The following is a 17,860-nucleotide window of genomic DNA, read 5'->3' as shown; positions in this document are numbered from 1 at the left end:
TTAGAAGAAGCAATAATTAATAACAGACATTGAATTTGACTTTCCATAATGATTTGAATCATTATAATGATTAAGGGCTGCTTTAAGAACATCTTCTACTAATTAATTAACTTGATTTGCCTTACCACTCAACTACATCCCATTATGATCAACAAGGATTTCTTTTTTATTTTAATTTCTAAATTTTCTGGAATTGTTATTTCCATTTTTAACTATAAAATTTTAAATCTTCAATTATTTTTAAAATTATCTCTAATACGTGTATTTTCCTCATTTTTTTTTATTTAAGTGAAATTTTACTCTTTTTTCTCTTTTGTCTAAGTGAAACTGAGTTGATTGCTATATTATATAAACTGCACATAACTTTAACACAAGATAGTCGGTTAGGGTAAATTAAAATGAATTCAATAACAATAAGTGAATTTGTTATGTTATGTTCACGTTTTTTAAATTTAATATTCCGTTACTGTGAGATAATTTTTTAGTTTTAGCGAGTTGAGGTGAGATATTATTATCATAAAACAAACTAAGTGGCGGATGGATTGCCAACCTTTCATAGTATTTTAGTTTTCCAACAACTTCCGTTATTGAGTTTATTAATTAGAATATTCAGAGTTAAATTCTTTGCGCGATTCCAATTTAGTTTTGAATAATTTTTATTTTTATGTATATAAAAAAAATTTCTATAATTGGACTTTATGAAGCTGTTAACCTTTTCATCTAATTTACTATTAATTATTTGATAAATGATCAAAATACCTTTAAAAAAATCAAAATTCAGAAGGGGATATTTTGATGTATGTAATGACTAAAAAGTTATTTAAAGTATATCTTCCTCCTTTAACCATTAATTTCTTTTGAATTAATGCAAAAATATTTAAAAATAAGGGTATAATAAAATCAAAATAAAAAATTAAATTATTAATTTTTAAACGGAGTATATAACACTCGCAGATTTAATCGGATAATAAGTATATTTAAATAAATATGTGAAGTTTTAAATTTTATTTTCTCGATTCTCAATTCTCATTAAAAAAAAAACAGAGCATAAATATCCATTTTATCACGGCACAATCCAAAAAGCAATGCAAAGTTAATGTTTTAACAGATTTATCTTATTTTATTATATTATTTTATAATTTTAAAATTAATATTAGTTTATAAATAATTTAAATTAAAAACACAAATTTAGCTTTAAACTTGGTTACTTTCTCTCAAAGAAGTAATTTAACGGAATTCCTCGATCAAGAAAAAAAATATTTTCAACTTTCTAAATATACTAACCAAACAAATATAATTTTAACATTTTTTAAAAATTTAAAATTTCAGATTCCAATTAAACAATATCATAATATTAAGAATTGAATGATTTTTTTTTTATGAAAAAATATTTAAAAGTAGATTAATTTATTATATTCTGAACCTGATAAAGTGTAATTAACATCGCTATAAAGCCTACATGATTTAGATTTTCCAAATGGGTTTGTTTCACTTGGTTGAGCTTTTTTAAGTCTAGGTATTTAGATAGGGTTGTAACCTAGGGTTTGAAGGCAGACACAAGAGATGTAACCTGACCAAAATCAGTGAAAAGTAGCAAAAATCCACAAACATGAAGACATAAAGAAGCAGATTAAAGGACTAATTAATGCATCCAAACAAACAATACAAGACAATTTCACTTTTTTTTTTTAAATAATAATAATTAAAAAGTCTCATGATGTAGAATAAAGAAGATGGTGTTTTGTCCACTACACTATGCAAAAAGTACTTGTTTGTCTTGCACATTAAATTAGTAATTAAACTTATACTTCAACGAATAATAGGATTGATTACGGATTCAAGTCTAGCACGTGATTTCATAAAAGCGTATAATTTTTTTTGATTTAAATTCAATCTAAATAAAATAGAAAAAGATTTGGTTCAGCATGTTCTATTCGATACGGGTAAGAGAAGACTCCGACTCGATATTCTTAAAAATATAGAGAAATTAAAACCAAATTAAGATAATACAAATCAACCTCTTTTTTTTGCGCCAAAAATCTTACTGTTTTAGAAGGAACTGGAGTTATATCTCTTTTTCATTTTCATTCAAGAGTTTTTACGTGTTCCACACTCCTTTAAAATTTCAAAAAATAGATAAATTTTAAATAATATTTAACTTCATATATTTTTTATTTTTAATTTAATTAAATAACTGAAATTAATAAACGAAATTGAATTCAACCGTAAATATAAATATAACTTTAAAAAACCCTACCCACACCCTTTAATGTTTCAACTCCTACCTAGCCCCTACCCCTCTGCCTTCCCTCACTCAGCCCCCCCCCCAACATCTCTCACCCACAGCGACAGATGTGACTGGCGAGGCCCTGGGTAGATGATTTGTCACTGCCGATTGGGGAGGAACGGCGTAGATCTCCTAGTCGTCGCACATCTGGTCATCGCACGTTGTTCCACATCTGTTTATTGCACATCTATCTCCCATATTTCACAGTGACATCATTTAGATCTGGATTTTTCTTATTTCTTATTTATGGTTTTCTGATTTCTTATTTTTAGGATTGTATCATTTATGGGTTTGTGTTATTTGAACTTATTTCTGGGTTTGTCCTTTGATGTTTCTTTTTTTTTTCATGGGTTATTTTGATTATAATGTATTATATTATTGAAATGTGTATTTTATGATTTGCTTCAAGATTGATTGAATTGTAGAGGATGTGATTCTTTCATTTTTTTTTAGAATGAAATCTATTTATTCATATTGATGAAATCTATTTTTAAATTTATTTCTATTCGATTTAATTCAGTTAATTTTATTTTTAATTTGGTTTGATTCTTTATAATTTAATTTTTCATCTATAATTTTTTATTTAGGATTATTTAAGATTTTTTTTATCTTATTTGATATAGAATTTTATTGTCCCACGCAAAATATAGTTCTATAATATCATATACATCTAACAATATCTAAACTTTATTCAATATATTATATAAGAAGCTTATAATCTCCATAATTAAGTATGATATTTTTTGAATAATCAATTCAATTATTTAATCTATACAATTAATTATTTAATTCATACTGACTTAACCATCAAAAAGGTTGTTAAGTAAACATAATCGGTGTTATATCTTATTTTATAAGTTTACACTTAAAAAATTATGAGAATTATGATGTGAATAATATTATTGGAGTCATTCATAGAAATGAACACAAAATCTAGTTATCTCTCTCATAATTTTTTATTATTTAAAAGATATTGTGATCAAATTTCTAGAAATTTAAATTTCTATGATGAAAATTTTTCGTCGTTAAAGGGTTTTGTTCCATTGCAAAAACCTTTTGCTATAAATTTATGACAGTTTTGATCCTATATTTAATACCATAATCATAAAATTTTTGCGATTGAAATTTGCATCACTAAATTAGAGTAATAAACTTTGTGAGAGCAAATATCAGTCACTAAATCAGCGTTGGTTATTAAATGATATGCATAAATATTTTAACACAATATTATTTTTAAGTATTTCTTCAATTCCAGTTTAAAGTAAAAGTATCCCTCCAATCCTCATTAAACATGAAAGTCTATCGGTATTAGTATTTTATTTTTTTTTTAAAAAAAAAAATATATCAATTATTTTATAGCAATTTTTATATATATGAAGTAATTTTATGTATATGAAAATTAAAAATAAACGATAATTCCTTTTCGCTTTTGTATTTATTTTTTATTTCCTTTTAAATTCTGAAATAACTTTAAGATGAAGTTTATTATGGCCATCTCATATAATTTTAATTTTTATAATTTTATATCATAATTCTTAATAACAACTACGAAATCTAATAAAAATAAATATAATAAGAGGAATATCAAAAAATTTAACTAATAAAAAAATATTTATATTGCCAATAAGAGAGTAATTTGGTTGTTCTTATTCCATTTAAATTTAGATTTAAGTCTATCTTTTTATTTTGAGATATTTTTCTTCATGATAAAAGAAAATCTTATATTCCATTATACAGCTCACTATTTGTATCCGGATTTTGTGCTTCATTCAAATAAAAATAAAAAACTATTTATCTAAAAAAACATTTGTAAAAAATTATAAGACAACAATAATAACTTTTATTTATTTAATAAATAAAAATAAAATTCATTACAAAGAATTAACTAGCTAGTTGAATATTTAATAATAAGAAAACTTAGTAATATGAAGAGTTTTGATATACATTATTCGTTTGTATAAACACTTATAATAAACAAAGTTAAATTAAGAATTTTTATTACAAGCGTTTGATAATTTTTCTTTTTTTTTTTTTTCTATAGAGAGTATTCTCTAAATCATATATATTACATATTATTAGGGATATCCATAAAAATTAAATAATTCAAATTCGAATTAAATTTATATTAATAATATTTAAATTTGTTCCGAACCAAATTATAAATTAATCTAAACTAATCAAATTCATTTCAAACTTTATTATTATTATTTTATTTTAAATTTAAATCAGTCTCAAACTCAATTATAACTACTCAAATCCATCTTATTAAAATTTGGTCGAATTGAATATTTAAAAATATCCGATCCGTTGTCATTTTTATAAAAAAATTTTACTTTAATAAAAAATGATTAAATTTAATCGTTGATAAAAATAATATATTTAAATAAAATAAAAATAATTCAAAATTAAAAGAAAAGAAAATAAAATATTGAAGTTTCTTGTATAATATACTTCTATTACTAGTTAGTTACATAAGTATAAGAAGTAATTACCTTAATCAAAATTGGATCCAGCTAATGGGACCTCCATGTGTCCCACCTCACCCTAAAGAAGCCACATGCCCCAACTCCATTTTGCCGGCCCTTACCCCTCTTTTCTCCTCCATGCCTTCAAAAACGTCTCTGATTCTCTCTCCGCACTCTCATCCCCTGAACCATTGACCCTTTTTCCGCCATTCTCACCGCCACCATGGAACCCTCGCTCGAAGATCTAACCGATGACCTTGACAACCTTAGTATCACCTCCACCACCACAACCGCCACCACAATCACCACCACTACCACTGCTAATGAAACTAAGCATAGTACAAGTTCTGGGTCTGAAACCACTTTGACTGCCTCCAACCCCTCCTCGTCAACTTCCTCTAAGCCCCACCACCCACCTCCATGCGATCCATGTTGGCGTGCAATCCTACGTTCCAACTGCGATAACTCCACCCTAACTCTAGCTGATCTCCGGTTCGTTCACCGGCTAGGAAGCGGTGACATAGGGAGCGTGTACCTTGTGGAGCTTAAGGAAGGCAATGGGTGCCTTTTCGCTGCTAAGGTCATGGACAAGAAGGAAATGGCGAGCAGGAATAAAGATAGTAGGGCAAGAATAGAGAGACAAATATTGGAAATGTTGGATCATCCTTTTTTACCTACCTTGTATGCCACGTTAGACTCTCCTAGATGGTCATGTTTGCTAACGGAATTTTGCCCCGGCGGTGACCTCCATGTTCTCCGGCAACGCCAACCCGACAAACGTTTCGATGAAGCCGCCGTCCGGTATTATACGTATAAATTTATTTTGGCTTTGATATTTATAAAATATTAATTTTTTTACACACATATATCATGTGGTTAATCAAAAATTAAGAATTAAGGGTGGATGAGAAACGATGCGTAATCATGAGTGGGGTTGGGTTTACTATTTGTTTAGGACTGTTCATTGCATGTAGGGACCATACCTACAAAAGACGTTGATTATTGTTGTGGGTGGTCCATGGAACTGTTGGTGTGACTCTGCTGCACTAGATCATAATTATAAAATGGCATTTTCTATAATTTATTTAAAAAAAAAAAACTGACAATTTAAGGCATGTTCAAACTAATCATAATGTATGATGTGTCACAATTACTAGATATAATTTCATAACATTGTTCTATAAATTTTATCCAAATTTAAAAATTTTATATATTAAATATAAATTTATTTATTAAATTATTTTAAAAATAATATATGATAAATATATTTAAGTGAATAAATCTGAATAATTTTTAATCTTTAATTATAAAAATAAATATTGAATTATAGTAGAAATTAAGAAGCTTTACAGTCTTTTCATTTTATTTTCTTATTATAAATATATATTTTTTTAAATTGAGTTCAGGTTTTATGCATCAGAAGTTGTGGCTGCATTGGAATATCTTCACATGATGGGAATTATATATCGCGACCTTAAACCAGAAAATGTTCTCATTAGATCAGACGGTCACATTATGCTTACAGATTTTGATCTCTCCTTAAAAGATGATACTTCAACTTCAACAGCTCAGATCGTTTCCGATCAAAACCAAAGAACCACTGATTCAACAAATGACTACTCTCATGATCCCCCTCAATCCGACACGTCATCATGCATTATACCCAATTGCATAGTACCGGCTGTATCATGCTTCCACCCAAAACGTAGGCGCAAAAGAAAAACTCGTCAGCACGGGACCCTGGAGATTGTGGCCGAGCCAATAGACGTCCGATCAATGTCATTCGTCGGAACTCACGAGTACTTGGCACCGGAGATCATCTCCGGTGAGGGGCATGGCAATGCGGTGGACTGGTGGACTCTAGGCATATTCATATTTGAAATGTTATATGGTGTGACTCCATTTAAAGGGATTGATCATGAGTTAACCCTAGCTAATATAGTAGCTCGAGCCCTAGAATTTCCTAAGGAGCCTGCCGTGCCGGCGTCGGCAAAGGATCTGATCACACAACTTCTGGTGAAGGACCCTATGAGACGAATGGGCTCTACGAGGGGAGCAACTGCAATTAAGCATCATCAATTTTTTAATGGAATTAATTGGGCATTATTAAGATGCAGAACACCACCTTATGTTCCTCGAGCAGTGACTCGTCGAAGCATTATCACAGAAAATGCTAGTAATAATTCGGTAGAATATTACTAGTAAAATAACAAAAAATTCTTTGTATTTTTTTTTTAATTTTTCCATTTTCTTGTGAAAAAAAAAAGTAAATTAAAGAAGAAAAATTTAATGAAAATGTTTAGATCGCACACAAACAATTATATATATGAATGCAAATTTTTATAGATAATGGAAAAATTGATGTTCAGTTTTTTTGTTTATTATTTAAAATTTAATTTTTAAAATAGATTATAATTGTATTTTTAAATTAATTTTAATTAGTTAAGGAAATACTATAAGATATATAAAAATATAATAAGATTAAATTTTTTAAATAAGGATATATATTAGATTATAATTTTATTATTTTGAATTAATTAAAAAAATTTAAAGTAAAGATTAAATTAATTTAAATACTATTAAATTAATTTTTAAAAAAAAATTATTATAATAACATGTTTAAATATTAGATAAATATTAAGAAGATTATTAAAATAATAAATTCATATTTTAAAAGCATAAATTAAATAAGAAATTAAATTTCATTAATGAATATTAAAAAATTAATAAAATAAAAAATTAAAATAAGAAGTACATAAAATCACTAATTTTTAGTGAATTAATAATTTAAAAATTATTTCATTTAAATATCTTTAATTTTTTTAATTTTTATAATGAATAAATATTTTTGATTTGTTAAATTAGTTTTAAGAATTAGTTAAGAAAATAATAAGATATATAAATTTATTAATGTTCAAAAATTTTAAATTAAATAGATTATTCTTCATTTGAATTTAAAATCTATTATACTTAAAAAAATTAATAACACATAAATTATAATTATATTATTAATGGTAAAAGGAAATTTTTATGATTAAAATTTTATTTGATAAATTTTACAATTATTTTTATTATAATTGATTAAAAAATAAATTTATTATTATTTAATATTTTAATTTAATTTAAATTTTATTTAAATTTAATTATAAAATATGATAAGTTTATTAATAGTAATCTTTATAATCAATAAATTAAATTAATCCTACTTTTATATTAGAATAACGTGTTTTAAAATCATATCAACTTTACAGTGATATATATTAATATTTATTTTTATATATTATTGTATATAAATATTCATATAACAACTATTCTTCATGCTATTATTATTTTGTGATTTGAATATTTTAAAGTGAGTGATGAATTATAACAAGAAATTCATTTCATGTGATAAAATATCATAAACGGTTATGAATCGCTATAGAAAAAATGAGTTTATATATATTTACGGGTCAAGAAAAAAGGAGTTGTGTATTGCTATAAAATTAACAAGAATGTTTCCTTCTTTAAATCATCCGAATATATGATGTTATAAAATTTTATTTTTTATTTATATTTTATTTAATTTTTATTATTATAAATTGATTTATTATATATAAATAATAAAATAAAATTGATTGAATTAATTTTATATTGATTTTTTTATATATAAAATTATAATTTTTATATCTTATTATAAAATTATAAAATATACATTATTTTAAATACATGTAAAAAAGGGCCGATTGAAATTATTGATGGCTAGAGGAAAATAATATGAAAAAAAAAAGCAATTCACAAATAAAGTCATGAGAGATAATGTAGCACAATTTTCATTTATTACTGAATTTATTTCCGAAATGATAAAATTTAGAGAACACCAAAATTATAATTAGATAACTCTTTATAATTTTATATATATATATTTTTAAGTTTTCTTAAGATTTATAAATAAAAATTACTAATTATAAAAATTTCTTAACTATAAGTGAGTTGTTGAATAAAGTTAGTATAGAATTAATTTTTCTTAATAGCCTTTATTTTTTATATATAATATAAATTATATGTATTTTATTTTATTTTATTTTATTTTATTTATTTTATAAATTAATTCATTTCCTTTTTAAAATCATTTCTTTAATAATATTATTATTTTAATTTATAGTGCATACTATATATAAAAATGAGAATAAGAGAAATAATGAGAATTTCTAAACTATACTTATTTATTTAAGTTTAATAATTGCCCTCTATTTTGATTAGTTAAAAAATAATATAAAATTTTTATTATTTTAAAAGGTTGCCATATAGTTTTCATTAACATTTTTTTTTCACTCATTTCGTTTTTCTTTACTCTTCTCCTATGTCCTCTATCTTGAACCAGCAATTGCACAACCTCCTTCAGCAACATTGGTGACTAATGCTCCAATCAGAGTTACAATAGAAGAACTAAATACATCATTGGTGACTAATGGATTTTCCGTTGTAATTAATTTCAAAAAATTTATCTGAATCTGGTGCACAAAACTTTTAGTCTTTATAAGACTTATTAAAAAATGGAATCATTTATTATAGAATTATTAGAATAATTATGGTCTATTTAATCAATATTATTAATAACGTATATAGCTCACTCTTTGGCTCTACTTATGAATTATCTATAGTGTCTAATCTAAGTGATCAAGAGAGGAAGAATGACTGGGTCATTTGTCAATTTTTCAATCTTTACTCAAAACTTTTAACAAAAAATTATGGCTACTAATTCTGAGTGTAAAAAGGTGATAGATTCAAATAAACTTTTCAAGTGTTTTCTTAGAAAATTTTAAAATATACTTAACAACAAGTATATCAGTAAACAACAAATACAACTTAAAAGAAATATCTCATATTAATAAGAAATGCTTAAAAGTAAAGAGATAAGAGAGAAGATCAAATATAGAGATTTTATAGTGATTCCACAAACTTAGCCTACATCCACTCTCTCAATATTCTTTCTTGAGTTTTCACTCCACTAAACTTCTTTTTAAGAGGCAAGAGAACAACTTTTCATTCAGCAAGCAAGTTTTTCAAGTACTTGTAGATCTTTACACGTTTGATTTACACTTAACCTTTAATAGGTGCTTAGGACCTCTATCAAGTGACCACACACTTGAACAAACTTATATAGGTTTTGATTTAGAAGAAAGACACTCTCAACTTCTTTTAACAGATACAGCAAAAATGCTATTAAAATGAGAGAGAATAATTTTGCCAATGAAGATCAAATGTGAAAATGAAAAGTTTTTATTACAAAAATATCAAAATGCTCTCAAGAATTATGTGTTTTCATCCTCTTTTTTATGAAGAGTTTTATTCTCTTAAATAGATGTCTGAAAATCTTTTCTTTCTTAACTGTAGAGATAGTTTAACGGTAATAAGTTTGAAAAATTAGCCGTTAAACCGTTTAAAAATCATGCAGACTGAAATCAATTACTTTCGCAGTCTGAAAGTAGTTAACTAAAAAGAAACACATACAGAAATTAAATATCTAAATTTAAACTGTTTCTAAAATTATATGTCTAATTTTTGCATTTCAGAACAGTTTAAAAAAATAACTTAAAATATTTTCTTTGCTTTTCAAGAAACAGAATGAGATGAATAGATTCAAACATTGGTATATCAATTCACTCACTCATTTATAATAGATCCTAGAGATACCTTTCTATACTTTTCCTTTTTTTTATTCATCTTAGGTTACCATAAGAGTCTTCACTCTTTTTGGTGTGTAGTCTTTCTTTGTGTCTTCAATATTTTCTAGATATTTCACTTTCAATATTAAAGATGGTTAGATAAACATAATTCATTAAGTTTTAGTATCATCAAAATTAAGTTCTTCTAAGACTTATGGGGTCAATAATTTCCCCTTTTTTATGATAACAAAACTTAACGATTTTCAGCAGAAAATGATAGAAAAGTATAAAACAAGTATGTACTATGATGAATCACAATTAACAAGGCAATTATCAGAGTTCCCCTCAACATATGCACAAGATATATACATTTATCAGATCAACAGAATAGTTATCATGCAAGCATACTAAGATATAGCAAGCATATTAAGATATATCAAAACAACTATTAATAAAACATGATAAGCATTAACAGATATGACCATGCTTTCTCCCCCTTTTTGTTATCAGCAAAAAAGGAAATAGGAGTCCCAAAAAGTGGTTCAAAAATATCATTCAAAAACATAAAAAGAAATTGTTTCAAAATTAGCAATGAAAACAGAGAAGAGTTTTTAGAAGTTCATTAGTTTTTCTTTGCTTTCTGGCTCATCCAGTTTGGCAATCTTCGTTCTTAAACCATGGCATTCACTTCTTCTAAGTGGAGCTTTTGGGGATTCTCCTTCAAAAACTGGAAGAGGAGCTGTCAGATGAATTAGATGACTTCTCACTTTCAGATTGCTCTTTAAAAATTTGAACTGGCTCCCTATCAGATTCAGATGAAGAACTGCTGGTTTTAGGTTTTGGAAAAATCGGTTGAACTGATTTTCGAGCAATTAGTTTTGAGAATCTTCTTCAAGGAAGAGGTGCGTCAGGAGCATCAGAAGGTTTCAGTTCAGAGATTGTAGGTGAATGATCACCATATTTGTCTTTGTTGATAGGTTCTTTAGGTGAGATGGATTGGATTTCAGATGACTTTTCCATTATCAATAATACAAGTTCTCAATAAATTTCATATCCACTCCATTGTTCTTTTCATTTACAAGTTAACTTTATTCCTAACTCTACCAATTAGGATGAGAATTAAATAGAGAATTCTAAGATTAAAGCAACAGTGCTCCAGAGCCGAAAACAGTCCAATAAATGGAAAAGAGAAGAGAAGTAAATGGCATACTCTAAACCTAATTAAAAATTACAGTAAGCAGGGAGAAACAACAACACAAACTCAGTAGATCGCTCAAATATCAGCAGCTGAGACTATACATCAATTCCCCAAATTCTACAAATTTCAATAGCAAGCTCAGGTTCACTTTAAATAAGATGATCTCAAGAATCACCCAGGTTGATTAGGCCCATTGAAATTCTGTCTACCATAATCGTATTGCTTTTCAACCACAAGATTTTGCAAACAACTTTACTAATTGGACAAGAAACTAAACTTTTGAATTTTGATTCACATGGTTGCTACAGAATATGCACTTGTAATCAACTACCTAAACCATTTAATTTGATTATCCTTGGTAGCAGAGGTGGAGCCAGAAAATGTTTATTATTTTTTGGGGGGGAGCCTATAACGGTTCCCATTCAGTTAACGAACTAAATCAAATTTTTTATTAACTGAATTTTAAACCAACTTCAAAATGCTAACCAAATTGAATTAAAATTGAGAAAATAAATTTCAATCCAAACCGAAAATAGTTGGCTCGCAACTATGATCTAACTAATTACTTTCACTATAAAAGGAAATAACATGACACACTTAGTAAAAGAATAATTTATCAATAAATTATAAAATAATAAGTATAAATAATATATTATCAATAACAAAAAAACAAAAATTAAAAAGTCTTAAATTACTAAAAAAGTAATAGAACCAAAAATAGTATTATAAAAATAACAGAATTTAATCAATTCGGTAAGCATATATATATAATAACATAAAAAAATTATTAGATTTTTATCAATTAAAAATTATAAAAAAATCTATAATAAAATAAGCATCACATAATTAATATTTTGATTATTATTTAATTTATAATATAAATTTATCATTTAAAAAAATAAAAAATAGTCAATATCAAAGAATCATACTAAATTATTTCATAAATTTTATAGAGTTAAAAAGAAAAAATAATATAAAACGTGAATATATGGAATAGTAACATAAGATTCAAAAAAAATACTAATTAAAATTAAAGATATATTAAAAATTAAAAATTAATAAAATACAAAGTAAACATATCAAACAAAAATAAATTACATCATTAATCAATCCAATATTTAAAAGAGAAACGAGATCACTAGCTTGATATAATTGTACATGTATAAATAAAAATAATTTTTAAATTTCGATAGAAAGAAAATTAATTTGAGATTATATGATAAATAATTATTAGATAAGTTCCATTTCTATACATTTTAGTTAATTTTATATATAACATTTACATTTTAGTCTTCACTTCTCAAGAATTCTAAGAAACAAACACCAAGTCAAACCCTTCATAAAATGAAAATAAAAGTTCCATAAATTGTCACAATTAGGAAAAGGAATTTAAAAAAATAATAGTAATAAAAGGCTTGGAATGTACATACCAGTTGGAAGTGCAAAACCAACAAGAAAATAAAAAGCTATGCTTCAGCACCGTGATTGACAACATTCTGGAGTTGATCTTCAGCACCCTTTCTCAGATTCCTTTGAGACCTTTCAAGTTTCAAACCTTCTTTCTTTTCCAATTAGGAAGCAAAACAACTGGCTCAGTTATGAAGAAATAAATCACAATTGCAGCTTGCCAGAAGCTGAAATAGTTAAAGTTCCCAAAGCTTCTCTGAATAATCTGCTTTCAGATTTCCATTGGAATAATGACAGGGCAACTGCAAGAAGCGTTTTTGCATAATGCTTGCTTCTAATTGCACTTATACTGGATATCATGGACTTCCTCCTCGTGTATTTCAGGCACATAGCCTAAAGTTAACATGTGGTCTACCAGACAATCCAATACAGTAAGAATTTCACTAATTCTTGTGTTGGACCTGTCTTCTGCTCTAAATCTGCAAACCTTGTTCTTTACCTCAATCCAGCTATAGCCAGGATTTGTTTTAAGGCCTCTATCTTTCATCAATTTTCTCACTCTTGCTGCCTGATCCCAGCAATTAACACTTGCATACAAATTGGCCAATTGCACATGAGTAGCAGTGCAATCCGGTTCCAGTAAAAGCCTCCCCTCTGCAGCTTGTATACCAATCCAAACACTTCTATGAAGCCTGCAGGATGATAATAGAGAGCCCCATATAATGGCATTGGGAGAGAATGGCATCCTTGAAATAACATCTCGTGCTTCTTCTACTAAACCAGCACGGCCAAGAAGATCAACTAGACAAGAATAGTGGTCTAGTTCTGGCCTCAAACCATATTTAACCATCAAATTAAAGTAATTCCTTCCTCCTTCAACATAACCTGCATGGCGACATGAAGATAGAACACCAAGAAAGGTAATGGAGTCAGGTTTTATGCCTAATTTCTTCATCTTTTCAAAAAGCTGAATTGCCTGCATTGCCAGCCCATGCTGTGCATACCCACTAATCATCGAATTCCAGGACACAATATCCTTACCACACATGTTATCAAATATGTAGAATGCATCTGGAACGCTCCCACACTTAGAATACATTGATATAAGAGCATTAGCAATGTGTAAATAGGAATCATAACCCATGTGAATTATTTGGCAGTGAGCACTTCTCCCTTGCTCAAGAGCTCCACTGCCTGTACAAGCACTCAAAAGACTTGTAAATGTGAAATCATTGGGTTCTAGTGTTGAATATCTCATCATAGAGAAAAGCTCCATACACACGTCAACCTGCCATTCCTGTGCAAACCCATAAATGATAGCCGTCCACGAAACCACAGTTCTAGTGGGCATTTCATGAAACACTTTATATGCATTATCCAATTCCCCACATTTGCCATACAAAGTGATCAAAGAGCTGCCTACATAGGCATTGGAAATAAACCCAGTACTTGCTGCTAAGCAGTGATACTGTACCCCACCTCGTAGATTATGTGAGGAAGCACATAAACTCAATCCGCTAGACAAAGCAGCAGCATCAGATCTCAAACACACAACATCAGGATCTTCATTGTCTACAAAAGAAGATTCAAGTATTTCATCAAGCCCATTTGAGATTCTCTCTACTGAGCTGGAGGCAGAAAAATTGCTGTTCAAGTAGTCTTTACTGATATGATGTGAATTTGTTTCTAAAAAGTCTTGAATGAGGCGAAGATGGCTGTGGCGACCAGTAGTAGTAGCACCTTTTTGGGGGGCTATGATGTCTAGAATTCTGAGTGCCTTGTGTAAAGGCTTGGTCAGTGCTGTTTTGCGAGCAGAGAAAGTCTTGCAGGGTGAAAGAGTATGGATCAACTGTATAACAAGAGTAAGTTTTTTCCTGACATAGGCTCTATGTGAAATGCTATTCATGCCAAAGCAAAATTCACTCCATCAATCTTGGCTTTATTTATACAAGATGCAGCTCCCAAACACAGCTTATGGCATATTGGTATTAGGCAGACGGATACAACACACAACACCTGCCAGAAAACAATAGTCATGGTACAGCCTAACCTTGGAAGATATGGATTGTTGAAACTCTCATATCTGATATTTTCACAATCAGCATGGGAATTGAATCAGTCTGATACAGTTGCACCATTTGACCAGTATAACTAGTCTAACAATTTTGATTTATTAGTATGACTAGGGAGTGAGCATTCAATCAATTTGGTTTTGAAACAAACTGAAAAAAAAAAATAAAATAAAATAAGAAATAAAAGAAAACTGAAGACATTATGAACCGAGTTTTTTAACTAAACTAACCAAACCAAACTGGAAAAGTATAAGTTTTTAAAAAATATAACTAAAATCAAATTAAATTACCAAAAAAACCGAATTAAAAATTAATACAAATATCTAAAAGTCTGGAAGAAAAGATTTCAATAATTGAAAAAAAAAATAACCACATTTGAATCAACAATTACTCATTAAATACTTCTAGAAAATATATTTTACTATAGGAAAACAGTAATATTAAAATTTTGCTCATACATGTTGATCAAGCATAAGCCCAATCTTGCCAAGCTAGCCAACTTCAATAACATATGTTTAGTACCAAAAAAACAACAAAAACTGCAGCTGAAAACTTATAAACAACACACAAGAATAATCATTTAGGGCTATGGATAAGTTCACCATCCTCTGTCCAGAGTAGACAATCGCTAATCTCTCAATCCAGCTCCGTTAACTCCAAGGTAAAGTGTTTACTTATTGTTATCAAGATACGCATCTCTACTCATTAATATTTCAAAAAATCAAATGCTTTGTGAAGTATATTCTTTAAGCATGAAAATTTACATCTAAATGTCAGATGCATAAAATTGGCCTTAACAAGTATAAGCAACAGTCGTTATCCAATATTCATCCTCATACATTTTTGACAAATCCAGAATGTTCTCTTTTCATGTTTCCAGTTTCAAATTTTACTTCCAAACAAGCAATAAGCCTAGTAACTTAACAACAAGTATCCACCTAAAGCACCAAATGGAGAAAATGAAGATCAAATCTCAGCAGAAAGCAACTTTTTGAAAGAAAGAAAAATGGGAAGTAAACAAACATAAATAAATAGAGATAAGTTTAGGAAATTACCCGCTGAGATGATAATCTTTGTTAACACAGGTACGAAGAATTTAAAGTTTTGGAGCTGTGATTTTGTGTCGATCGTTTATAAAGCTGAGTAGACAAAGAAGCAGTAAATGTATCTGAAACGACATGGGCACAAGGCGCTGAACTTCGAACAGCAGTGAAGGATCTCTTTGCCGTCGGGAAGAGGAAAGGGGAACCTGCACCATTGTCAATCTCAACTGGAGCAAAGAATAGGTAGGTTTCAAGGAAATAAAGATAGGTTCCTAGGTAGTTTCGCAAGGCTTTTTTTTTGTGTTGCGAGGCAAAATTGTCAACTGAAGTCTAGTAAGGAGTACCACCCTAATTTTGTGTGAAAATAGAATAAATTAATAACAAAAATTGATCGATACCCAAATGCTTGGCACTATCTCGACAAATGAGAGGCATCAACGTCTCCTGGAGCTGCGCACGATGCGAGAAGCCGTTGCTGGTGTCGCTGGCTGGAGGAGGTTGACTCGCTGATTCCAAATGCATCTGCATTCGCTAGTTGGCGGTTGAAGGAGATGATGGAGGAGATGGGGTTATCGACGAAGAGAGTGCGGGAATATTGAAATGGGCCATAGGTCTATGAAAGGATGGATATAGGCACTGGTATTTAGGAAAAAAGAGTATTAGTTCAAAGAGCTAGTACGTAAAGGAGGCGTTGGAGATGGAGATTCGACGGGGAATTGTCGAAGGGAGGCTGGTAATGTGGCGTGTGAGCAAGCTGGGTTTGGGTGGTCGTGGGAGATGGAGAGAAGTGGGTATCCGTTGGGAAGAGGTCTATCTAAACTCGCAATGGACAGATGGGTTTCAGTGGTGATTGAGGAAACGAAGGGAAGGGTGCATCTCGGGAAGAGAAATATGGCTTTTAGGTTATCTCTCTCTTAAAAGTTTCATATTGATCCCTAAAAAATAAAAATCCTCTCAAAAAAACCCCTCTTTCAATCGTAAAAAAAGATAGGATAATTATAGGATGTTCAAGGGTCTAAATTTGTCAAGGTATACTTTTACTTTACAAATTTTAATTTAAAGGCTAAAAATTAAAATATTAAAGAATCAAAGATTCAAAGGCTAGGATTACAAGTACTAAAATAAAATTAAAATTTAAAATGAAATTAATTGTAGGGTTTCAAAACCCTAAATTTAATGGTTAAAAATTAAAAGAAAAAAAATGAAGGGTGAGGATTTAATGGGACATTTATTTTATTCTAATTTTGAATCCCATGATTAAAAATTAAAAAGTTAGGATTTAAAATTACTATTACTATTTTTGTATTTTCATAAAAAAATTAAAATCAATTTTGTTTCTTTTTTTTATTATGCTAATTTAATAAAAAATAATGTAAAAGAAATAACCAAGGTTTTAAAATTAAAGGGTGAATATTAAAATCTAAATTTCAGTAATTTTCAACTTTCTTATTTTTTAATAATTTTTTAATTTTTATTTTTTATTAAATTGTCTAGGTAAAATATAGTGTCTATATCTGTCCTTTTTTACATGTTATCTATTAGAGGAGGTAAGAAAATGATTTTTTTTTTTATTTCCTCTGAATAAATATGTAAATAAATTGATTTATATTTTTGGATGGATAAAAAGATAAAAATTAACAAGGAAAACATATTCTTTTTTTTCTTTTTCTTTTAAAGTTGCAGAAATTAAAAATAAATGGACATAACTAGGGGTGAGCATTCGGTCGGTTCGGTTCAAAA

General features: G+C 28.2%; 2 protein-coding genes across 2 annotated transcripts; one reads left to right on the top strand and one right to left on the bottom strand.

The window, feature by feature from the left end:
• The first annotated feature begins 4,816 nt into the window (after positions 1-4,816).
• Positions 4,817-7,063, top strand: LOC110625021 (serine/threonine-protein kinase D6PKL2). Its single transcript, XM_021770509.2, has 2 exons — positions 4,817-5,553; positions 6,159-7,063. Exons 1-2 carry the CDS (start codon positions 4,976-4,978, stop codon positions 6,952-6,954), a joined length of 1,374 nt encoding a protein of 457 aa, XP_021626201.1. The 5' UTR covers positions 4,817-4,975; the 3' UTR covers positions 6,955-7,063.
• Positions 7,064-12,908: 5,845 nt separating this feature from the next.
• On the bottom strand, positions 12,909-16,998 carry LOC110625061 (pentatricopeptide repeat-containing protein At2g37320). Its single transcript, XM_021770566.2, has 3 exons — positions 16,519-16,998; positions 16,133-16,326; positions 12,909-15,021 (listed from the first exon to the last, which is right to left on the bottom strand). Exon 3 carries the CDS (start codon positions 14,909-14,911, stop codon positions 13,340-13,342), a length of 1,572 nt encoding a protein of 523 aa, XP_021626258.1. The 5' UTR covers positions 14,912-15,021; positions 16,133-16,326; positions 16,519-16,998; the 3' UTR covers positions 12,909-13,339.
• Positions 16,999-17,860: the final 862 nt, after the last annotated feature.

Source organism: Manihot esculenta, chromosome 10, assembly GCF_001659605.2.
Source record: "Manihot esculenta cultivar AM560-2 chromosome 10, M.esculenta_v8, whole genome shotgun sequence".
Classification (NCBI taxonomy): domain Eukaryota; kingdom Viridiplantae; phylum Streptophyta; class Magnoliopsida; order Malpighiales; family Euphorbiaceae; genus Manihot; species Manihot esculenta.
The sequence above is the reverse complement of the archived record's forward strand: the minus strand, read 5'-3'. Positions and strand labels throughout refer to the sequence as shown.

Coding starts and splice junctions, on each gene's coding strand:
- LOC110625021 (XM_021770509.2), top strand. CDS start 4,976: ATGGAACCCTCGCTCGAAGATCTAACCGATGACCTTGACAACCTTAGT. Junction 5,554..6,158: donor TTCGATGAAGCCGCCGTCCG/GTATTATACGTA, acceptor AATTGAGTTCAG/GTTTTATGCATCAGAAGTTG.
- LOC110625061 (XM_021770566.2), bottom strand. CDS start 14,911: ATGAATAGCATTTCACATAGAGCCTATGTCAGGAAAAAACTTACTCTT.